The following is a 23,777-nucleotide window of genomic DNA, read 5'->3' as shown; positions in this document are numbered from 1 at the left end:
ACAGAGGCGCTGGGCCGGCTTTTATGCTGGTCCTGCAGTGCCCGAGGGGGCTGAGGCAGTCTTTGTGCATGGCAGCGTGTTTGTGCAAGCAGCTGGTGCATGTCAGAGCCTTGCAAGCAATTAGTTGTGGCTGTGTTTTCCTTCCTGTATTTCTGCAATTTCATGTCCTCTGTTGAAGATGTGTCCTTCTGGTCCTGGCAGCAGCTTTCTAGTCGAGAATGACAGGTCAAAAGCCTGTTATTGATGGCATGTGAGAGATTGTGCAAAACATGGAAACAAAGCTTTGGAGAGGTGGGGTGACCTCAGTGATGTCATCTCTTGGCACTCTTGTGGTATGGTTTGTGGATGTGTTGTGATGAAGGGGCCCCAAGTCGTAGCATTCCTGTCAGGCTGGTCTGGACTTTGGAGCTGTGCTGGCCTTGTGGGACTGCCTCTTCCATCACATTCGGTCCCTCCCCACCTTGCTGCCAGGTCTCTAAGCCTGTCTGTAGGCCTGTCCTTTCCTGTTGGGTGAGCTCTGTGGGTGTCTCGGTGCCCTTTGTGTTCTAAGGTTGCCCCTCGGAGTAGTGTGTTTCTGTGGAAAGCTTTTTGTAGGCATAGGGTTGTCAATGTGGCTGTATGAGAAGAGGCCTGAAACTTCACCCATGTCTGATAGAGCCTGTTGGGAGTATTTTGGGCAATGGAATACGTACTTCAGGAGGGAATTTGAACGTAAGGAAGGGAGGGAGAGGGGGAAGGTGTTTCCAGATTTGTTTTTGTTTCTCAGAATTCTACTCTGACTTTTGATTTTTATAATTTAATTAAAGTTCCCTGAGTCAGGTGTGTTTTGTCGCCGTTGAAAACCTATGAGTGATCTCCACGTCCTTATATCGACTCAGGAGGTTTTTGTCGTATTCTCCTCATCTCATCCAGTTAAGGAAAAGGAGTGCTAGAGCAGCTCAGAGAGCACTTGTTCCCTTCCTTGTAAGGGTGTTCTACTTTGAAATGATCAATTTTGGTGCAAAGGAGAGTGCTGTTCTGTTGTTTACCTCAGTATTCCTGCAAAGCCTTTGGTGCTTTCTCCCCTTGCATGGTCATGGGGCATGGGGTCACCTGTGTTTGTGGGCAGTTGGCTTGGGGGCTCTCTCAGCAGGTCTAGAGATGATGCAAAACCTGGAGAGAGGCTGAGATGTTGGATGGTTGTGCCATGATGTAGAGGGAACAGGAGGTGCTGGAGAATGGGCAGGTAGGAATCTGCTGAAGTTCAACGGGAAGAAATGTAAAGTTTTCCATGTAGGGAGGAATGGTGCCTGTTGTCAGAACGTGCTGGAGACTGAGAGGCTGGAAAGCAGCTTTGCTGAGTACAGCTTTGTGGTGCTGGTGGAGAACAAGCTCAGGACGGTGCAGCAATGCACCCTTGCCGCAAAATAGGCCAAGCGTCCCCATAACAGCAATGGGAATAGTTTTGCTCGCAGGTTGGTTGGTGGTGTGTATTTGGGTGATCTTGCTCTCTATTCAATGCTGGTGAAATTTGTGTGGAATCCTATGTCCCATAGAGTTCTTCTTACTAGAAGGACATGGATGCAGTGGAACCTGCCAAAAGCAAGACCACGAAGATGCTGTAGGGACTGGAAGGTCCTTGCTATGAAGAGAAGCTTAGAGAGGTGGGAGGGTTTTTTTCAGCCAGGAGCCAAGGCTGCAGAGGGCAGATGTCATCAATGTGTCTATATCCTGAGTGGGAGGGAATGAAGAGAAGGGAGAGAGAATGTTCTCATCAGTGCCATGTCCAGGGCAAGGATGAATGGCGGAAGCCGTAAAGACGTGCCCTTTTCCTTGGAAGAGAAAGCAACACTTTTTCAGTGTGACTGTGGTCAGCAGTGGCACTGGTTGTGCAAGGAGGTGTTACAGTCTCACGTATTTTATTGAGACGAAAGAATGAAAATGTAAAAGCACCAAAAGCACCAAGTGGAAGCGAGACAGTCTGAGGTGCAAGGAATGCAACCATGTGCAGAAGTCTTCTGCTTGCAGTACATTTGGCAGAGCACTGAGTTCTTCCTGCCCTGCAGTGCAAGCAGCATAGCAGAGGTCCCCCAATAGTCTCTGACTTGTAAGAAGGGGTTTGCAGCAGAGAGTCCTGGACACAGTCAAGGAGATGATGCGAAGAAGGAAGCAGTACAACAGGAGGAGGTGCAGGGGCAATATTTTCAGGCATCCCGGGCACACCCCGTACCCTGCTTCCTCTCTTGGTGCCTTGAAAGCAGGAGCTGTGAACAGTTCTGCCAGAAAACTGAAAACCTGACTGGACATCTTTGACAGCGTATTCTTGCTGACCATGCTTGAGGAGCCTGGTCTGAAATAGATGATCCCCAGAGCTCCCTTGTGCGGTAAATGATTCTGTTAGCTATGTTCCTGCTTGTGATGGCCAGGTAGCTGTGCTTGGAAAGAGACTTGGTCAAGTGTGTGCTGCCATGGGGAGCTTGTGTCCGAGGTGTGCATAGAAGTGCATTGGAATTTGTAAGTTTTTTGGCAAAGGAAGAGCTGGTGTCCGTGCTGGAAGCCCACAGGAGGGTTTTGCAGGGGATTTAATACATTACTGTGGTGTAGTGGACCTTTCCACCAACTGGATGGCCTATTGAGACCTAGATTTGTGCTGGTTGAGATTGGATGAGCACAGGGAGAAGTGAAGAAGAGGAGGCCTCTTACGCTTGGATGCAGGAGAAGTTTATTGAGGAGAAATTCATGAAAAGGCAGGAGAACCAAGGGAACCAGTGTGAGGCAAAAGCAGGGCAACCATCAGCCGGGTTCCCTGTGTGCAGCAGGTGCTGCCCGAACCCTGAGGTCTTTGTGCCCCACAGAGGGAGCCGTGGTCTAGAGATTCCCGGGTGGTTTAGGCTGTGAGATAGTGTTTGAAGTGGACTAGATCAGAATGAGAAGTGCGGAGAAGGAAGTTGGAGAAGAAGAGGAGGTCCATGAGCCCTGTGTCCAGGCAGCACGAGGTGGGCCCATTCTCCTCTGGATTTCAGGCCTGCTCAGGGACTGGGCTGGCTTTTATGCTGGTCCCTGAGGGGCGGGACAGCCTTTGCGCGTGGCAGCATTTGTCAGCAAGCAGCTGGTGCGTGCCACAGCCTGGCAAGTCATGAGCTGGGGCCTGTTTTCCTTCCCACAACGCTCCCTTTGCATGTCCTCTGTTGAGGACGTGTCCATCCGGCCCTGGCGGCAGCTTTTAAGTGCAAGTATTGAAGGCCAGAAGCTTGTTTCTTGTGGCATCTTTTTGGCCAGGCAGTAAACACGACCAAAGTGTTAGAGAGGTGGGGTGTCCTCAGTGAGGTTATCCAATGGTGCTCATGTGCTGTGCTTTGCAGGTGCATTGTGTAGAATGGGTGCCATTTCCTCAGAGCCCTGTCACGTCAGTCTGTGCTTTGGAGCTGTGCTGGCCGTGGGGAGCTGCCCCTTCGATCGCATTCGATTCCTCCCAGCCTTGTTGCCTGGTCACTAATCCTGATTTCAGCCCTTGGTTGAATTCTGTGCATGTCCTGGTGCCCTTTGTGGTTGTAAGGCTGTCCCTGGAAGGGTGCATTTATGTGGACAGGTTTTGGTAGCCGTGGGTCTGCTGTGGTGCCTTCTGTGAGAAAATGCCAGAAGCTTTCTCCATGTCCAATAGAGCATGTGGGAAGGACCTATGTTGGGTAAAGTAATGGAGGCCTCTTTCCCATTATAGTGACCCCACAATGAAGAAGTTAAGAGTGTGAAGAGGAAGGATTGGCAGAGACAAGGTGTGTTGTACTGACCACAGGTCCCATTCCCCTCTTGCCTGTGCCACTTTGGTCGAAGTTGTAAGTACTTTGGGACTGAAGTGGATCCTTGAAGAAAGGCGGCGTTGGGGGAAAGTGTTTTAAGAGTTGATTATTTTCTTATTTCTCTGCCCTGATTTTGTTACATGAATTTCCCCATATGAAGTCTGTTTTACTGCCCCTGGAAACTGGTGAGTGATCTCCATTTTCTTATCTTGATTCTGGAGGCTTCAGTCTTATTCTTCTCCCCCTAAAGCAGTTGAGGAAGGGGAGTGATGCAGGGGCTCAGTGAGCACTTGGTGCCCAGCCAAGGTGAACCCACCACAGAGCCCCATCTTCACAGGAGAACAGGGTGACAGGCTTGCTCCTGCACCTCGTCCCCATTGCCTTTTACCCGGCCTCATTGTGCCACTGTGAGGAGGATTGTGACCTCATAGTGGGGCCTTTCTCTGTGACCTCAGAGCAGAGGGATGGTGGCTTGGGTCCCCTGCAGAGGTGGTCCAGGGGCACAGCAGTAGGGAGGATGGTTGTTCTGGAGACCCCCTGCACTTTTGGAATGCATAGTGATGAGGAGCCTGTGTCCAAGATAGGCCCAAAGGCATCATTTATGGACCCCATAGCAAGATGAGACCATAGCCTGCAGACTGTGATGTGAATGGAATGGGGACCGTGGACCCAGGAGGTCAATGCAACAAGGACCCACACTGGAGTCTGAGAAGGATCCCAGAGCAACGAGGTTGGTGACCTGGGCACACTGTATGGGGTTACTATGGTCCTTGCAGCAAGGTGGTAAGGGGCCAGGAATCCATGTGTGGGTGGCCTTGGGACCCCAGCCAGATGTGCCCATGAGACTGGGGCAACTTCATCAGAGGCATGTTCAGGGGAACGTAGTCATGTTCAAGACTGTTTGAGCCATTTGGTGCCTCAAGCTACTGTGTCACGTTGTGGAGGCCACCCAGGAGCCTGTCTTTGATGCGTGTGATGGCATACTTCCCATGAGAAGACTTATGGCCTTTTTCCACTTACCGGGAAGACCTTCTGATACCTGACTTAGTGCTGCGTGAAGTTGGAAGAGCCTTGGTAGAAGAAAGGGAGAGGAGGCATCAGAGGCTGGGATGGAGGAGACCGTTATTGAGGCAAGAGGAATTGTGAAGAGGGGGTCCCATATCCTCACAGCATTGTTACACTGCTCTGAGCTTTGGAGCTGTGCTGGCCGTGAGGGTCCTGCCCCTCCCATCGCATCCGGTCCCTCTCTGCCTTGCTGCCAGGTCTCTAAGCCTGTCTTTTGGCCCGTCCTTTCCCTGTGGATGTGCTCTGTGGTTGTCTTGGTGGCCTTTTTTCTTGCAAAGTGTTCGCTGGGTGAGTGCTTTTATGTGGAATGTTTTTGTTAGCCATTATGTTGCTGTGGTGTCTCCCGTGAGAAGGTGCCTGAAGCTTTCTCCAAGTCCGATAGAGGCTGTGGGAAGGATTCACCTAAGTTCACGGAGGGCTGTTTCCTGTGGAAGGGGCCCCAGAATGGAGCAGATGAAGAGAGTGAGGAGGGTGGAGTGGCAGAGACAATGTGGGCTGAACTGACCGCAATTCCCCTTCCCATCCCTCTGTACTGTTTTGGGAAAGGGAGTAAGTAATGTAGGAGGCAAGATGAACCTGGAAGAAGGGAGAGGTTGGGGGAGTGTGTGCTAGGATTTGTTTCAAGTTCTCCTAATTCTCCTGTGACTTTTGATTTCGATAAGTGTATTTCAACATATGAAGTCTGTTTTGCTGCCACTGGAAAGCAGTGAGTGATCTCCATGTTCTTATCCCGATTCGGGAGACTTTCATCTTATTTTTCTCTCCCCTCTCAAGGAAGCAGAGCGATAGAGCAGCTCCTTAAGCACTTGATGCCCAGCCAAGCTCCACTCATGGAGCCCCATCTTTGCAGCAGAACTGGGTCACAAGCTTGGTCCTGCACTTGTCTCCAGTGCTCTATGTAGGGTGGTGCTGAGCCAAGGTGAGGAGGATTGTGACCTCACACTGGGGGCTTTCTCTGTGACATCAGAGCTGAGGAATGTTGGCTTTGGGTCCCCTGCAGAAGTGGTCCAGAGATTCTGCAGCAGGGAGGATGGTGCTCAGGAGACCTCCTGCGTGGGTCATTGATGGGCTTCTCAGTGAAGAGGTGCTGATGCCTAGGGAAAATCCAAGTCCTCTTTTGTGGACCCCATAACAAGGTGAGACCATGGCCTGGGAACTGTGGTGTGTGTGGAGTGGTGACCAAGCAGCTGGGTGGTCAGTGCAACACCGACCCACACCTGGGTGAGAGCAGGATCTCAGAGCAGAAAAGGTGGTGATCTGTGCACACTGCATAGGCAACCCAAGGTCCTTGTGGTTGGGGGGCCTGGAACACCACCCAAATGGTCTCATGAGTCTGTGGTGACTCCATCAGAGGCGTGCTCATGGGAGTGTTGTCATGTTCATGACTATGTTTGAGCCAGCGCTTCCTCAAACGTCTACCACATTGTGAAAGCACCCCAGGTGCCAGTGTCTGTTGGTCGTGGTGGTTATTTCCCAGGAGAATCCTTGTGGCCTTTTTCAGCCACACAGATGGGCTGTTGAGCCCTGGCTTTGTGCTGCATGAAGTTGGAAGAGCTTTGGTAGAAGAAAGGGTGAGGAGGTGTCAGAGGCTGGGATGCAGGAGAACTTTATTGAGATAAAAGCATGAAAACGTACAAGCATAAGGAGGAAGAGAGCTGAGATGCAAGTAGAGTGACCATGCACTGAGGTCTTCTATATGCAGTAGATTTTGTCAGAGCACCGAGGTCTTCCTGGCTTGCGTGGGGTGGAAACCATTGGAGGTCCCCTGATGCTGTTTAGCCTATAAGATGCTGGTGCAGCACACAGTACTGCATGAAGCAGATGGGGTGGTGCAGAGAAGGAATTTGGAGAAGAGGAAGACATCCATGGGCCACGCTTAGCAGATGTAACCTCTTCCTCTGCCATAGCAGCCCAGGCCTCCGAAGCCGTAGCCAAGGCCGTAGCCGAAGCCCCCAGAGGAGACGGGCACTCCCTGGGCGCTGAGGACGTTGCCCACGGCAGCGGATGAGGAGGATCCGACGGCAGTGCTCTGGGGGAAGGAGCTGAGGATGGGTCCTGGCAGGGTGACCAGCACGGTGGGAGGCTGGATGACGACGCGGGAGTCCTCGCACTGCCTGACACAGGGCTCGTTGCAGCTGTTGGCCAGCGGGGTGGGTCCGCAGGGGCTGCAGCGGTCGTAGCAGGCCATGTCTGTGGTGTGGAGGGGCCCTGGCAGGGGACAGGAGAGGAGAGGAGAGGAGAGGGTGTGGGGAGAGCGGAGGGCGTGAGGGTGCGAGGGGCGGTGGTGCAGGAGGGCGAGGCAGTGGGGAGGCTGGTGTGGGGCTGTGGGGCTGTGGTGCTGGGGAGGCTTGAGGGGTGCTGAGGCTGGGGCAGAGCGTGCTGGAAGAGCCGGGGCAGGGGGGCAGGAGCAGAGGGCAAGGGGCTTGAGGCTCACCTTGTTGAGCACGCAGGAGAAGGCGTCAGCAGAGGCGAGTGAGGGACAGAGGCGCTGGGCCGGCTTTTATGCTGGTCCCCGAGGGGCGGGACAGCCTTTGCGCAGGGCAGCATTTGTCAGCAAGCAGCTGGTGCGTGCCACAGCCTGGCAAGTCATGAGCTGGGGGCCTCTTTTCCTTCCCACAACGCTCCCTTTGCATGTCCTCTGTTGAGGTCGAGTCCATCCGGCCCTGGCGGCAGCCTTCAAGTGCCCGTGTGTGTTTGGGACGATTTGCATGGAAAGTGTCTGTCAGGGCACTGTGCAGACATAACCAGAGCGTTCGAGGTGGGGTGGTGTGAGTGAGGTCATCCCGTGGCACTCGTGTGGTGTGGTTTGTGGGTGCCTTGTGAAGAGGTTTCCCATGTCCTCGTAGCCGTGTCAGGGGAGGGCCGTTTGCACCAGCAGGCTGTGGTCCTGCAAACTGTGCTTGAGATCTGGTTATTCCTTTGATGTGGGGAGTACTTCCAAAAGTTTGTGTTGCCCCAGTTGTAGAGCTACGCTGTTCTATGAGTGGCGCGTTTGCAGCCTGGCCTCTGGTTTGATGCAGTGCTCGAAGTTGGGCTCCTTGTTAGAAGACCACCTTTTTAAGGGTGTTCTACTTTGAAATGATCAATTTTGGTGCTAAGGAGAGTGCTCTTCTGTTGTTTACCTCAGTATTCAGGCAAAGCTTTGATGCTTTCTCTGCTCGAATGTTCATGGGATGTGGGGTCACCTGTGTTTGTGGGCAGTTGGCTTGGGTGCTCTCTCAGCAGGTTTAGAGATGATGCAAAATCTGGAGAGAGGCTGAGATGCTGGATGGTTGTGCCATGATGCAGAGGGAACAGGAGGTGCTGGAGAATGGGCAGGTAGGAATCTGCTGACGTTCAACAGGAAGAAATGTAAAATTTTCCATGTACAGAGGAATGGTGCCTGTTGTCAGAACGTGCTGGAGACTGAGAGGCTGGAAAGGAGCTTTGCTGAGTACAGCTTTGTGGTGCTGGTGGAGAACAAGCTCAGGACGGTGCAGCAATGCACCCTTTCCTCAAAAGACGCCAAGAGTCTCCATGGCAGCATTGGGAAGAGATTTGCAAGCAGGTTGGTTTGTGTGTGCGTGTGTTCTTGCTCTCTCTTCATTGTGGTGAGACTTTGTGTGGAGGCCTATGTCCAGTTGAGAACTTCTCACTAGAAGAAGATCATGGATGTATTGGGTCCAGTCCAATAGAGGACCACCAAGATGCTGTAGGGACTGGGAGATCCTTGCTATGAGAAGCTTAGAGAGGCGGGAGGGTTTTTTCAGCCAGGAGGCAAGGCTGCACAGGAAAGAGGTCATCAGTGTGTCTATATCCTGAGTGGGACGGAATGAAGAGAAGGGAGAGAGAATGTTCTCATCAGTGCCATGTCCAGGGCAAGGATGAATGGGGGAAGCCGTAAAGACGTGCCCTTTTCCTTGGAAGAGAAGGCAGCACTGGTTGTGCAGGAAGGTGTTCGAGACACTGAAAAGCTGACTGGACATCTTTGACATCATGTTCATGCTGACCATTTGAGGAGGCTGTCCTGAAATAGATGATAACCAGCGCTCCCTTGTGCAGTAAATTATTCTGTTTGCTATGTTTCTGCTTGTGATGGTGTCGTGGTTTAAACCCAACCACAAACCTCGTCCACTCACTCCCCCCCTTCTTGCCCTCTCCCTGCTTCTGGAGGGACGGAGATGAGAATCGAAAAAAATGCAACTCACATGGGTTGAGATAAGAACAGTTTAGTAACTAAGGTATAACACAAGTCAGTGCTGCTACCACCAATAATAATAGCGCTAAAGGAAATAACAAGAGGAAAGAATACAACAGCTCAACACCAGCTGACCAATAACTCGCCCCACTCCCCCCAGCAGAGCACCGACCGATACCTCGTCCAACCCTGCAGTCCCAGCCCTTCCGGGTAACTCCAAGTTACATCCTGGGCATGACGTGCAGTGGTATGGAATACCTCTTTGGCTAGTTTGGGTCAGGTGTCCTGTCTCTGCTTCCTCCCAGCCTCCCCTCCTCCCTGGCAGAGCATGAGGCTCAGAAAGTCCTTGGCCAGACCAAACATTCGAGCAGCAACTGAAAACATCGGCGTTATCAGCACTGTTCCCAGGCCAAAAGATCAAAACACAGCACTGTACTAGCTCCTAAGAAGGAGAAAACTGCTGCAGCTCAAACCAGGACAAATGGCCAGGTAGCTGTGCTTGGAAAGAGACTTGGTCAAGTGTGTGCTGCCTTGGGGAGCTTGTGTCCGAGGTGTGCATAGAAGTTCATTAGCATTTGCAAGGTTTTAGGCAAGGGAAGAGCTGATGTCTGTGCTAGAAGTCCACAGGAGGGTTTTGCAGGGGATTTAATACATTACTGTGGTGTGGTGGAGCTTTTCCACCAAGTTGATGGCCTATTGAGCCCTAGCTTTGTGCTGGTCGAGGTTGGATGAGCACTGGGAGAAGTGAAGAAGAGGAGGCCTCTTACGCTTGGATGCAGAAGTTTATTGAAGAAAAAAATGGTGAAAGGTCAGGAGAACCAAGGGGACCAGTGTGAGGTAAAAGCAGGGCAACCATCAGCCGGGTCCTCTGTGTGTAGCAGGTGCTGCCCGAATCCTGAGGTCTTTGTGCCCCACAGAGGGAGCCGTGCTCTAGAGATTCCCAGTGGGGTTTGGGCTGTGAGATAGTGTTTGAAGTGGACTAGATCAGAATGAGAAGTGCGGAGAAGGAAGTTGGAGAAGAAGAGGAGGTCCATGAGCCCTGTGTCCAGGCAGCACGAGGTGGGCCCATTCTCCTCTGGATTTCAGGCCTGCTGAGGGACTGGGCTGGCTTTTACGCTGGTCCCTGAGGGGCGGGACAGCCTTTGTGCGTGGCAGCATTTGTCAGCAAGCAGCTGGTGCGTGCCACAGCCTGGCAAGTCATGAGTTGTGGTTGTGTTTTCCTTCCCACAGTGCTCTCTTTGCATGTTCTGCTGTTGAGGACGTGTCCATGTGGGCCTGGCGGCAGCTTTTAAATATAATAATTTAAGGCCAAATACTTGGTGTTTGTGGTGCTTTTTAGGACAGTTGGCTGAACTTGCAACCAAAGTGTTTGAGAGCTGGGGTGTTGTGAGTGATGTCATCCCGTAGCACTCATGTGGTGCGGTTTGCGAGTGCATTGTGAAGTGGGGGCCCCATGTCATCACAGCCTTGTCAGGCTGGTCTGGGATTTGGAGCTATGCTGGCTGTGATAGGCTGCCCCTTCCACTGCATTCAGTCCCTCCCCACCTTGCTGCCAGGTCTCTAAGCCTGTCTTCAGGCCTGTCCTTTCGCACTGAGTGACCTCTGTGGGTGTCCTGTTGCCCAATTGTTCTTGTAAGGTTGTCACCTGGTGTACTGGGTTTATGCAGTTAAGATTTTTTTAGGTTATTATGTAGTTAACTTCAGTTTATTCGGAGGAAGGAGTGGCAGAGACGGCGTGTGGTGAAATGATCATAATGATTTTTCTCCATCTCCCTTTGTCATTTCGGGAGAGGGAGTGTGAGCGCTCCATCCCTGGCAGTGTTCAAGGCCAGGTTGGATGAAGCCTTGTGTTGGATGGTTTAGTGAGAGGTGTCCCTGCCCGTGGCAGGGGGTTGGAACTGGATGATCTTAAGGTCCTTTTCAACCCTAACCATTCTATGATTCTATGATTCTATGATTTCAGGAGGGGAGGTGGACCTGCAGTAGTGGAAGGTTGGGGGAAGCTCTTTTAAAATTTGTTTTCATTTCTCATAATTCTACTCTGTCTTTTGATTTTGATTAATGAATTACCCCAAGCAAAGTCTATTCTGGTACCTCTGGAAACCAGTGAGTGATTTCCGTGTTGTTATCTCAGCTCAGGAGCCTTTTGTCATATTCTTCTTGTACACAGCTGAGGAAGTGATGGAGCAGCCCAATGAGGACTTGTCACCCAGCCAAGGTTAACCCAGCGTAGAGCCCCATCTTTGCAGCAGAGCTGTTTCACAGCCTTGTAGAATAGAAAAATCATAGAAGAGTTTGTGTTGGAAAGAACCTTAAGATCATCGAGTTCCAACCCCCCTGCCATGGGCAGGGACACTTCACACTAAACTATTTCACCCAAGGCTGTGTCCAACCTGGCCTTGAGCACTACCAGGGGTGAAGCATTCACAACTTCCTTGGGCAGCCCATTCCAGTGCCTCACCACCCTCACAGTAAACAACTTCCTCCTTATATCCAGTCTAATCTTCCCCTGTTTAAGTTTTAACCTGTTACCTCTTGCCCTATCACTACAGTCCTTAATGAAGAGTCCCTTCCCTACATCCTTATAGGCTACCTTAAGACACTACAAGGCTGCTGTGAGGTCTCCACACAGCTTTTCTTCTCCAGGCTGAACAGCCCCAACTTCCTCAGCCTGTCTTCATACGGGAGGTGCTCCAGTTCCCTGATCATCCTCGTGGCCTCCTCTGGACTTGTCCCAACAGTTCCATGTCCTTTTTATGTTGAGGACACCAGAACTGCACACAATGCTCCAGGTGAGGTCTCACGAGAGCAGAGCAGAGGGGCAGGATCACCTCCTTCGGCCTGCTGGTCACGCTCCTTTTGATGCAGCCCAGGACACGGTTGGCTTTCTGGGCTGGGAGCGCACACTGAAGCTGGCTCATGTTCATTTTCTCATCGACCAGCACCCCCAAGTCCTTCTCTGCAGGGCTGCTCTGAATCTCTTCTCTAACCTCCCTGCAGCTGAGCCTGGGATTGCTCTGACCCTGGTGCAGGCCCTTGCACTTGGCATGGTCAAACTTCATAAGTTTGGCATCAGCCCACCTCACAAATGTGTCATGATCCCTCTGGATGGCATTTCTTGCCTCCAGCATGTCAACCGACCCATAACAAGGTGAGACCATGGACAGGGAACCCTGGCATATGTGGAATATGGACCATGCAGCCAGGGGGTCAATGCAACAAGAATCCACACTTGGGCCAGAGAAGGACAGCATAGCAAGGAGGATGCTGATCTGGGCACCCTGCATGAGATAGGAATGGTCCTTTCAGCAAGGGGAGCAATGAAGATTGTGCTGATCCCTGGTGAAGCATCACCTGGAGTTCTGTGTTTTGTTCTCCCCAGTAGAAGAGAGACATGGAGCTCCTGGAGCAAGTCGTGGTGCCTGGGAGCAGTTCCAGTAGGCTGGGAGAGAGCTCATGAGCCTCATATTGTGAAGAAGATCAGGAGGTACATTCTCAGAAAGTAGAGGCTGTGGAGCCTGACCTCATTCCTACAGAAGGTGACAGAAGAAACCTTCCTGGAGAGCAGTGCCGTGCCCAGCAAGGTCAGGGTGACAGGCTGTGGTTTAGGTGTGGATTTTGGGAGGGGAAATTGTCCTTGACCAACCTCTGTGCCTTCTTCCCTGTTGAAGGCACTGGATGTTGGCCAAGGTTAGAGCAGTGTCTATTGCTGAGCTGTACTTGAAGGAAGCTTTTGTCACTGTCTCCCATGACACGCTCCTAGTAAGCAGAGAAAGTTTGGGTTGGGAAAGAGCCGAGGGAGGGGGACTGCAAAGTGGCTGAAGGGCTGGGCCCAGAGACTTGTGATCAGTGGCAGGACAAGAGGCTGTGGGCACAAGGGAAAAAAGGTGATATTTCATGGGCAAAGAAGGAAATCCTTTTTTAGTGTAAGGAAGGTCAATGAGTGGAAGAGGTTGTGAAATCTCCAAGGTGGAAGCTACTGAAACCCAACTGTCCATGTCTAAGACAATCTGCTGTAGCTGGACACTCTAGCTACTCCGAAATAGTCAAGTGTTTGCTGGCAATGGGACACGTTATCTGAGGTATGCAGAGGGGAGTGTTATCACCTGAAATCATTTGTTTGAGCCAGCGATGGGCATATGTCATGTTCTGAATGGCCTCCTCCTGCCACTCTGTGCTGTTGTTGGCTGTCCTGGCATTTATCATAGGAGGTGACTGGTGGCCCTTTTCCACCAATCCTAGTGGCCTGTAGAGATCTGACTTTTGATGGGTGTAGGTGGAAGAGCCTTGGTAAGAGAAAGGAAGAGGAGGCTTCTCAGGCTGGGATGCAGGAAAACTTTATTGAGGTAAAAGAGTGAAAAGATAAAAGCCCCAACTGGAAAGAAGAGGGTCTGATGTGCAAGTAGAGTGACCATCTGCCAAGGTCTTCTGCTTGCAGAAGACTATGCCAGAGTATCAAGGTCTTTCTGCCTTGCAGAAGGAGCAGATCCATGAAGTTCACCCCAGTGGTTTTTGCCGCTTGAGATGTTTTTCACAGCAGAAAGTGCAGAACATCACCAAAGGAGTGATGCAGAGAAAGAAGTGGGAAAAGAGGAGGGTCCATGCACTATGGAACAAACAGGCTGGGCTGGTCCCCAGCCCTGACTCTCTCTTGGTAGCTTAAGATCAGAAGCTGTTGTGGGCAGGTCCACACATCAAAACCAGCCCAGAAGAACATCCTCAGTCCATATCCTTGCTTCTTGAAAGTACGTGAGTGGTTTCATGCATGTTGTCAAGGGCCCTTAGCAGATGTTGTATCCTCTTCCTCTGCCGTAGCAGCCCAGGCCTCCGAAGCCGTAGCCCAGGCCCCCGTAGCCATAGCCAAGGCCGTAGCCGAAGCCCCCAGAGGAGACGGGCACTCCCTGGGCGCTGAGGACGTTGCCCACGGCAGCGGATGAGGAGGATCCGACGGCGGTGCTCTGGGGGAAGGAGCTGAGGATGGGTCCTGGCAGGGTGACCAGCACGGTGGAAGGCTGGATGACGACGCGGGAGTCCTCGCACTGCCTGACACAGGGCTCGTTGCAGCTGTTGGCCAGCGGGGTGGGTCCGCAGGGGCTGCAGAGGTCGGAGCAGGCCATGTCTGTGGTGTGGAGGGGTCCTGGCAGGGGACAGGAGAGGGGAGAATGGAGGAGAGGAGAGGGTGTGGGGAGAGCGGAGGGCGTGGGGGTGCGAGGGCCGGTGGTGCAGGAGGGCGAGGCAGTGGGGAGGCTGGTGTGGGGCTGTGGGGCTGTGGTGCTGGGGAGGCTTGAGGGGTGCTGAGGCTGGGGCAGAGTGTGCTGGAAGAGCCGGGGCAGGGGGGCAGGAGCAGAGGGCAAGGGGCTTGAGGCTCACCTTGTTGAGCGCGCAGGAGAAGGCGTCAGCAGAGGCGTGTGAGGGACAGAGGCGCTGGGCCGGCTTTTATGCTGGTCCCCGAGGGGCGGGACAGCCTTTGCGCATGGCAGCATTTGTCAGCAAGCAGCTGGTGCGTGCCACAGCCTGGCAAGTCATGAGCTGGGGCCTGTTTTCCTTCCCACAACGCTCCCTTTGCATGTCCTCTGTTGAGGACGTGTCCATTTGGCCCTGGCGGCAGCTTTTAATTGCAAATATTAAAGGCTAAATACTTGGTTTTGATGGCGTGTTTCAGGACACTCGGCAGATCATGCAATGAAAGCGTTGGCGCGGTGGGGGTGTCATCAGTGATATCATCCTGTGGTGCTATTGTGCTGTGGTTTGTGGGTAGGTTGTGAAGAGGGGGCCCCATGTCCTTGCAGCTCGGTCAGGCTGGTCTGGACTTTGGAGCTGTGCTGGCTGTGAGGAGCCAGCAGGTGATGTGAGACATGAAGCAGTGGTTTGGGTTTGGGCGTACGTATCCATGTTGTACCCTGGAACACCACTTGAACTGATGTCCTTTCAAGGCCACTCTGTTTTATCCTTTAAAGATCATGATTTTCTGCAGTGCTTCCTGATGGCTGAAATAGAGCTCATCCCTTTCTATCTATAAGACAATCAAGAGGGTGGGTCTGGCACACTGGAGTCTGATCAGCCTGATCTGTGCCCACTGTTAGGCTCCGTTTTCATTTCTCAGATTTACAGGACAACCTCTTCAGTTATTTCAGCTCTGTGTTCTGCGGTCATAATGCAATACAATGAAGAAACAAGAAGCCGGGGCTGTGCCCATTTTTGCCCAGTGTAGGTTAAGACGTAAACTCACTTCTTCAGCAGACAAGTCATAACTTACAACATCTGAGTCTTCTCATAGTGTCCTTATGAGCAAAAATACATAATTACGTGCCAATGGTAAGAGCGCTCCTTCTTCCTGCTCTGTCATGGTTTGGATGTTACTTGTGTCACTCCTAGAAACATGAAAGCCTCAGCATTCCAGGTGCTGCTGGATCTGCTTTAAAAGGTTCTTAGGGTTAGCTGATGTTTTGTACCTTTCAGATTGGAGGTTTGGTCCGATGCCTTTCCATAATTTAGTGGTTTCTGAGTGAACTGCCAGACAAAAGGTGATGCGCAGGAGACAGCAATTTCCGGGTGATACTGGCTGCATAATGCCCCTACAGCCCCTTCTTGCCACATGTTCTGCCTAAATGGTGCCTCATTTTGATCTCATGGCGCCGCTCCCAGCATACCTCAGGCCGCACCAGAAGCTGGGGTAGCCAAAATCAGAGCAAGAGTTGAGTGAACAGTCCCATGCACCCCAGGATGCGGTTTGCCCCCTTGTCTGCCAGGGCACACTGCTGACTCCTATTGAACCTGCTGCCAGCCAGCACCCCAGGCACCTTTCTGCAGGGCTGCTCTCCAGGAACTCCTCTCCCAGGCTGTGCTTGTGTCCAGCACCGCTCCATTGCAGGCACAGAATCCAGCATTTGTGCTCCTTAAACTTCATGCCATTGATGGTTGCTGTCCTGGGTTCAGCAGTAGCAGTTATTTTTCTCCTTCTTAGTAGCTAGTGCAGTGCTATATTTTCATTTTTTGGCCTGGGAACAGTGCTGATAACGCCGATGTTTTCAGTTGCTGCTCGAATGTTTGGTCGGGCCAAGGGCTTTCTGAGCCTCATGCTCTGCCAGGGAGGAGGAGAGGCCGGGAGGAAGCAGAGACAGGACACTTGACCCAAACTGACCAAAGAGGTGTTCCATACCACAGCACGTCATGCCCAGGATGTAACGGGGAGTTACCCGGAAGGGCTGGGGACTGCAGGGTTGGACGAGGTATCGGTCGGTGCTTGGCTGGCGGGAGTGGGGCGAGTTATTGGTTGGCTGGTGCTGAGATGTTGTATTCTTTCCTCTTGTTATTTCCTTTATCATTGTTATTATTGGTGGTAGCAGCAGTGATCTGTGTTATACCTTAGTTACTAAACTGTTCTTATCTCATCCCGTGGGAGTTGCATTCTTTTCGATTCTCCTCTCCGTCCCTCCAGGAGCAGGGTGAGGGCAAGAAGGGGGGGAAGTGAGCAAACGAGGTTTGTGGTTGGGTTCAAACCACGACACACAGTAATGGGCTTGTGTCACGTTCTGGAAGGCTTCCATGTGTCAGTCTGTTCTGTTGCAGGTTGTGGTTGCATATTTACTTGGAAAAACTTTGTGGCCCTTGTTCACTCAGCCTGATGTCCTGTTGAGCCCTGGCTTTGTGCTGCGTGAAGTTGGAAGAGTCTCAGTAGAAGAAAAGGAGAGGACGCAACAAAGGCTTGGATGCATAAGAACTTTATTATGACAAAAAAGTGGAAATGTAAAAGCATAAAGTGGTAGAGAGCTGGTCTGAGGTGCGAGTAGGGTGACCATCATCTGAGGCTTTCTCTTTGCAGTAGATTCTGTCCGAGCACTGAGGTCTTCTTGCCCTGAACTGGGAGCAGCCCAAGAATGGTCCCCTGAATCTTCCTTAGCTTGTGAGATGCTGGTTGTGCCAGAGAGTACTGGACATAGCAGATGGTTGATGCAGAGAAGGAGGTGAGAGAACAGGAGGAGGTCCACAGGGCATGTTACCAGGCAGAACGGGCCGGTGCTGTGCCCTGCTTCTTTTCTAGATTCCTTGAAAGGAGAACCTGTGGACAGCAGATACGTGTGTGAGGAAGAGTCTGGATGTGCATCCTCAGTCCTTTGCATGGCTTCCAGGGTGTTGTTGCTGGTTGTCAGGGTGCTGTCGAGAGCCCTTAGCAGATGTTGTATCCTCTTCCTCTGCCGTAGCAGCCCAGGCCTCCAAAGCCGTAGCCAAGGCCTCCGAAGCCATAGCCAAGGCCGTAGCCGAAGCCCCCAGAGGAGACTGGCACTCCCTGGGTGCTGAGGACGTTGCCCACGGCAGCGGATGAGGAGGATCCGATGGCGGTGCTCTGGGGGAAGGAGCTGAGGATGGGTCCTGGCAGGGTGACCAGCACGGTGGAAGGCTGGATGACGACGCGGGAGTCCTCGCACTGCCTGACACAGGGCTCGTTGCAGCTGTTGGCCAGCGGGGTGGGTCCGCAGGGGCGGCAGAGGTCGTAGCAGGCCATGTCTGTGGTGTGGAGGGGCCCTGGCAGGGGACAGGAGAGGAGAGGAGAGGAGAGGAGAGGGTGTGGGGAGAGCGGAGGGCGTGGGGGTGCGAGGGGCGGTGGTGCAGGAGGGCGAGGCAGTGGGGAGGCTGGTGTGGGGCTGTGGGGCTGTGGTGCTGGGGAGGCTTGAGGGGTGCTGAGGCTGGGGCAGAGCGTGCTGGAAGAGCCGGGGCAGGGGGGCAGGAGCAGAGGGCAAGGGGCTTGAGGCTCACCTTGTTGAGCGCGCAGGAGAAGGCGTCAGCAGAGGCGAGTGAGGGACAGAGGCGCTGGGCCGGCTTTTATGCTGGTCCTGCAGTGCCCGAGGGGGCTGAGGCAGTCTTTGTGCACGGCAGCGTTTTTGTGCAAGCGGTTGGTGCATGTCAGAGCCTTGCAAGCAATTAGTTGTGGCTGTGTTTTCCATCCAAGAATTCCGGAAGTTCATGTCCTCCTGTTGAGGACGTGTCCTTCTGGCCCTGGCGGCAGCTTTCAGGTATTAGAGACCAAAGGCTTGGTGTTGATGGTGCCTGTCAGGGTATTTGGCAGAACATGCAAAAAAAGCTTTGGAAAGGTGTGGTTGTCGTCAGTGATGTCATCCTGGGCACTCCTGGCTGTGGTTTGTGGGTTTCTTGCCGTGCTTCCTGATGGCTGAAATAGAGCTCATCCCTTTGTATTTGGGAGAAAATCAAGAGGGTGGATCTGGCACACTGAAGGCTGGTCAGCCTGACCTGTGCCCAGTCTTAGGCTGCATTTACATTTCTTAGGTTTACAGGACAACCTCTTCTGTTCTGGCAACTCTATGTCCTGAGCGCACAATGAAATACAATGAAGAAACAAGAAACCGGGGCTGTACCCATTTTGCCCATGGCGACAGCTTTCAAGTATTAGAGACCAAAGGTTTTGTGTTGATGGCGCATTTTATAACACTTGGCAGAACGTGCAACCAAAGCGTTGGAGAGGTGGGGTATCATCAGTGATGTCATCTCTTAGCACTTATGTGGTGGTGTTTGTGGGTTCCTTGTGAAGACTGGCCCCCATGTCCTCGTACTCATTTCAGGTTTGCCTGGGCTTTGGAGTAGTGTTGCGTGAGGGGCTGCCCCTTCCATTGCATTTGGTCCCTCCCTGTATTGCTGCCTGGTCACTAAGCATGGCTTTGGGCCTTCCCTTTTGGGTGAGCTCTGTGGGTTTCTTTCTGCCCTTGTGCTTGGGAGGTTGTCCCTGGGTGAAGTGGGTTTACGTGGTAACGTTTTGGTAGCCATTGGGCTGCTGTGTTGTCTTTCCTGAGAAGATGGCAGAAGCGTCCCCCATATCCGATAAAGGCTGTGGGAAGGACTCACGTAAGTCTGTGGAAGGCTTTTTCCTGTGAACGAGGACCAATGATGGAGCAGGGGAAGAGTGAGAAGGGAGGAAGAGCAGAGATAAGGTGGGGTGAACTGACCACAATTCCCATTCCCGTCTCTCTGTGCTGTTTTCTGCAAGGGAGCAGTAATTTAGAAGGGAAGATGAACCTTGAAGAAGGGAGAGGTTGGGGGCAGGTTTTTAAATAATTGGTTTTATTTCTCTTAATTCTACTCTGACTTTTGATAAATTAATTTCCCTGAGTTAAGTCTGTTTTGCTGCTACTGGAACCTGGTGAGTGATCTCCATGTCCTTATCTGAACTTGGGATCTTCTCCCCCTCCCCAATTGAGGAAGAGGAGTGATAGAGCCGCTCAGTGAGCTCTTGGTGCGCAGCCAAGGTCAAACCAGCTCAGAGCCCCATCTTCACAGGAGAACAGGGTTACAGGCTTGTTCCTGCACCTTGTTCCAAGTGCCCCATGCAGGGCCTTGCTGAGCCAAGGTGATGAGGATTGTGACCTCACACTGGGGACTTCCTGTGTGACGTCGGAGCAGAGGGATGTTGGCTTGGGATCCCTTGCAGAGGTGTTTCAGAAATACAGCAGAAGGGAAGATGGTTGATCCAGAGACCTCCTGCATTGTTGGAGCCTGCAGTGAAAAGGGGCTGGCGGCCACCTAAGCATTCTGCCAAGGCATCATTTGTGGACCCCATAGCAAGGTGAGATCATGACCTGGGGACTCTGACATGGGTGGAATGGGGAAAATGCAGCCAGAAGGTCAGTGCAACAGGAGCACACGCCTGGGTGAGAGGAGCCTCCCAGAGCAGGAGGGTGGTGACCTGGGCGTCCTGCATGGTATTGTCCATGTGCCCATGGTCCTCGCAGCAGACAGTGACAGGGCCATGAGTTCCTGTGTGGTTGGCCCCAGGAACCCACCCGAATGGCCACATGAGCCTGGGGTGACTCCGTAAGAGTTGTGCACAGGGGAGCACTGCTCTGCTCAATGCGTTGTTTGTGACAGTAATGGGCTTGTGTCACGTTCTGGAAGGCTTCCATGTGTCAGTCTGTTCTGTTGCAGGTTGTGGTTGCATATTTACTTGGAAAAACTTTGTGGCCCTTGTTCACTCAGCCTGATGTCCTGTTGAGCCCTGGCTTTGTGCTGCGTGAAGTTGGAAGAGTCTCGGTAGAAGAAAAGGAGAGGACGCGACAAAGGCTTGGATGCATAAGAACTTTATTATGACAAAAAAGTGAAAATGTAAAAGCATAAAGTGGTAGAGAGCTGGTCTGAGGTGCGAGTAGGGTGACCATCATCTGAGGCTTTCTCTTTGCAGTAGATTCTGTCCGAGCACTGAGGTCTTCCTGCCCTGAACTGGGAGCAGCCCAAGAAAGGTCCCCTGAATCTTCCTTAGCTTGTGAGATGCTGGTTGTGCCAGAGAGTACTGGACATAGCAGATGGTTGATGCAGAGAAGGAGGTGAGAGAACAGGAGGAGGTCCACAGGGCATGTTACCAGGCAGAACGGGCCGGTGCTGTGCCCTGCTTCTTTTCTAGATTCCTTGAAAGGAGAACCTGTGGACAGCAGATACGTGTGTGAGGAAGAGTCTGGATGTGCATCCTCAGTCCTTTGCATGGCTTCCAGGGTGTTGTTGCTGGTTGTCAGGGTGCTGTCGAGAGCCCTTAGCAGATGTTGTATCCTCTTCCTCTGCCATAGCAGCCCAGGCCTCCGAAGCCGTAGCCCAGGCCCCCGTAGCCGTAGCCAAGGCCGTAGCCGAAGCCCCCAGAGGAGACTGGCACTCCCTGGGCGCTGAGGACGTTGCCCACGGCAGCGGATGAGGAGGATCCGACGGCGGTGCTCTGGGGGAAGGAGCTGAGGATGGGTCCTGGCAGGGTGACCAGCACGGCGGGAGGCTGGATGACGACGCGGGAGTCCTCGCACTGCCTGACACAGGGCTCGTTGCAGCTGTTGGCCAGCGGGGTGGGTCCGCAGGGGCTGCAGCGGTCGTAGCAGGCCATGTCTGTGGTGTGGAGGGGCCCTGGCAGGGGACAGGAGAGGGGAGAATGGAGGAGAGGAGAGGAGAGGAGAGGAGAGGAGAGGAGAGGAGAGGAGAGGAGAGGAGAGGAGAGGAGAGGAGAGGAGAGGAGAGGGTGTGGGGAGAGCGGAGGGCGTGGGGGTGTGAGGGGCGGTGGTGCAGGAGGACGAGGCAGTGGGGAGGCTGGTGTGGGGCTGTGGGGCTGTGGTGCTGGGGAGGCTTGAGGGGTGCTGAGGCTGGGGCAGAGCGTGCTGGAAGAGCCGGGGCAGGGGGGCAGGAGCAGAGGGCAAGGGGCTTGAGGCTCACCTTGTTGAGCGCGCAGGAGAAGGCGTCAGCAGAGGCGAGTGAGGGACAGAGGCGCTGGGCCAGCTTTTATGCTGGTCCCCGAGGGGCGGGACAGCCTTTGCGCATGGCAGCATTTGTCAGCAAGCAGCTGGTGCGTGCCACAGCCTGGCAAGTCATGAGCTGGGGCCTGTTTTCCTTCCCACAACGCTCCCTTTGCATGTCCTCTGTTGAGGTCAAGTCCATCTGGCCCTGGCGGCAGCTTTTAATTGCAAATATTAAAGGCTAAATGCTTGGTTTTGATGGCGTCTTTCAGGACACTCGGCAGATCATGCAAGGAAAGCATTGAAGTGGTGGGGTGTCGTCCATGATGTCAGCCCATGGCACTCGTGTGCTGTGGTTTGTGGGTGCACTGTGAACCGGGTGCCCTATGTGCTTGCAGCCCTCAGGCTGCTCTGTGCTTTGGAGCTGTGCTGGCTATGTGGGGCTGCCCTTTCCATTGTATTTGGTTCTTCCCCACCTTGCTACCACATTGCTGAGCCTGTCTTTAAGCCTGTCTTTCCTGTAGGATGAGCTCTATGGGTATCTTGCTGTCTATTTATGTTTGTAAGGTTGTACTTGTTGTAGCGTGTTTATGTTTACTGTTATGGTGGTGAAGCACTGGAATGTATTACTTAGGGAGGTTGTGCATGCTCCATCCCTGGCCGTGTTCAAGGCCAGATTGGACGAAGCGATGGGTGGTACGGTTTAGTATGAGATATTCCTGCTCATGGCAGGGGGATTTGAACTAGATGATCTTAAGGTCCTTTCCAACGCTAACTATTCTATGATTCTATGAATCTATGTGGGAAGGTTTAGGTAGATGCAGCTGCCGTGGTGGCTTCTGTTAGAAGATGCAAGAAGCTTCCTCCATGTCTCATAGATTCTGTTTGAAGAACCCACGCTGGGTAGATTCAGGAAGGGCTGTTTGTATTGGAAGGGATCCCAGGATGAAGGATGAGTAGACTGTGAGGAACAAAGAGGATTAGCAGCAAAGTGTGTTGAACTGACTACAACTTCCATTCCTCATCCCCATGTGCTGCTTTGGGAAAGGGAATATGTAATTCATGAGGGAAGGTGAACCTGGAAGAAGGGTTGGGGAAGGTGTTTCAAGATGTGGTTTTATTTCTCAGAATTCTAATCTGATTTTTGGTTTTGATAAACTAAATTAATTTCCCCGAGCCAAGTCTGTTTTGCTTCCAGTGGAAAGCTGTGAGTGATCTCTATGTACTGATCTCAACTCCAGAGGCTTTTGTCATATTCTTCTCCTACCTGAGGAAGGGGCATGATAGTGACTACTTGGTGCCCAGCCAAAGTCCACACACCATAGAGCCCTATCTTCACTGCAGGGCTGGGTTACAGGCTTGGTCTTGCACTTGGCCCCCAGTGCCCCACGCAGGGCCTTTCTGAGCGAGGGTGAGGAGCATTGTGACCTCATACTGGGGGTTTTCTGTGGGGTTTTCTGTGTGACCTCAGAGCAGAGCGATGGTGAGTTGGGGTCTCCTGCGGAGGTGGTGCAGAGACTCCACAGCAGTGAAGGTCGTGGTCAGGAGACCCCCTGCGTGGGTCACTGTTGGACTGTGCAGTGAAGAGGGGCTGGTGGTTTGAGGATCATCCAAGGCTTCAGTTGAAGACCCCGTAGCAAGCTGAGACCATGGTCTGTGAACTGTGATGTGGGTGGAATGGGGACCTTGCAGCCCAAAGGTCAGTGCAGCAACAAAGTGGTTCCTGAGAACTAGAAATGCTGAATGGCCTCTTCTTTTGAAAAAGAATGAAGAATAGGAAGGAAGAATTGGACAAATAGGGGCTGTTGAGTCTGCTCGTGTTTCCCTGGAAGGTGATGTTGGAAATCTTCCCAGCAAGGACTGCAAATGCCAGGAATGATGAGAAGTTGATGTGAAGTCCTCAGCATATACTTGCAAATGGTAAATCGTGCTTGCTCAAACTCTGTCTCCCCTGCAAGGAAGTGCCCGTTATTGTGGATGAGGAGAAAGCCTTGGCTGGTGTTTACCTCGCTTGTCTTTATAAAGTCTTTGGCCCTTTCACCCCTTGCATGCCCATTGACAAGCTGACAAAATACCTTTTGTATGTGGGGCCAGTGCGGTGCAGTGCCAAGTGGCTGAAGGGCTGAGCCCAGAGGCTTGTGATGAGTGGCACAAAGTCCAGCTGGAGGCAAGTCTCAGGTCATGTAGGACATGGACGTGGGGCCAGCATGTTCAGCAGCCTCATCAAGAACCGGCCCAATATGATCAAGTCCTCAGGCAGCAAGTTGGCAGGTGATAGCTTCATTATTAAAAAGGGGGATATTAATCATAGAATGATAGAATAGTTGGGGTAGCAAAGGCCTTTAAGATCATCAACTTCCAACCCCCCTGCCCTGGGCAGGGGCACCTCACGCTAGACCATGTCACCCAAGGCTCTGTCCAGCCATCCCTTGAACACCCCCAGGGATGGAGCATTCCAGCTTCCCTGGGCAACCCATTCCAGTGCCTCACCACCCTCACAGGAAAGAATTTCTTCCTTATACCCAATCGAAACTTCCCCTGTACAAGATT

At 52.7% G+C, this 23,777-nt stretch overlaps 4 protein-coding genes across 4 annotated transcripts; all 4 read right to left on the bottom strand.

The window, feature by feature from the left end:
- Positions 1–6,717: 6,717 nt before the first annotated feature.
- On the bottom strand, positions 6,718–7,029 carry LOC136009504 (feather keratin 1-like). Its single transcript, XM_065669498.1, has one exon. It carries the CDS (start codon positions 7,027–7,029, stop codon positions 6,718–6,720), a length of 312 nt encoding a protein of 103 aa, XP_065525570.1.
- Positions 7,030–13,776: 6,747 nt separating this feature from the next.
- LOC136009503 (feather keratin 1-like) lies at positions 13,777–14,150 on the bottom strand. The gene has a single exon (XM_065669497.1). The coding sequence runs from the start codon at positions 14,133–14,135 to the stop codon at positions 13,800–13,802; it is 336 nt and encodes a 111-aa protein (XP_065525569.1). The 5' UTR covers positions 14,136–14,150; the 3' UTR covers positions 13,777–13,799.
- A 3,035-nt stretch (positions 14,151–17,185) lies between these two features.
- Positions 17,186–17,521, bottom strand: LOC136009502 (feather keratin 1-like). Its single transcript, XM_065669495.1, has one exon. It carries the CDS (start codon positions 17,519–17,521, stop codon positions 17,186–17,188), a length of 336 nt encoding a protein of 111 aa, XP_065525567.1.
- Positions 17,522–20,548: 3,027 nt separating this feature from the next.
- LOC136009501 (feather keratin 1-like) lies at positions 20,549–20,941 on the bottom strand. Its single transcript, XM_065669494.1, has one exon. The coding sequence runs from the start codon at positions 20,882–20,884 to the stop codon at positions 20,549–20,551; it is 336 nt and encodes a 111-aa protein (XP_065525566.1). The 5' UTR covers positions 20,885–20,941.
- Between the last annotated feature and the right edge of the window lie 2,836 nt (positions 20,942–23,777).

The sequence above is a fragment of the Lathamus discolor genome, chromosome 2 (assembly GCF_037157495.1).
Source record: "Lathamus discolor isolate bLatDis1 chromosome 2, bLatDis1.hap1, whole genome shotgun sequence".
Classification (NCBI taxonomy): domain Eukaryota; kingdom Metazoa; phylum Chordata; class Aves; order Psittaciformes; family Psittacidae; genus Lathamus; species Lathamus discolor.
The sequence above is the reverse complement of the archived record's forward strand: the minus strand, read 5'-3'. Positions and strand labels throughout refer to the sequence as shown.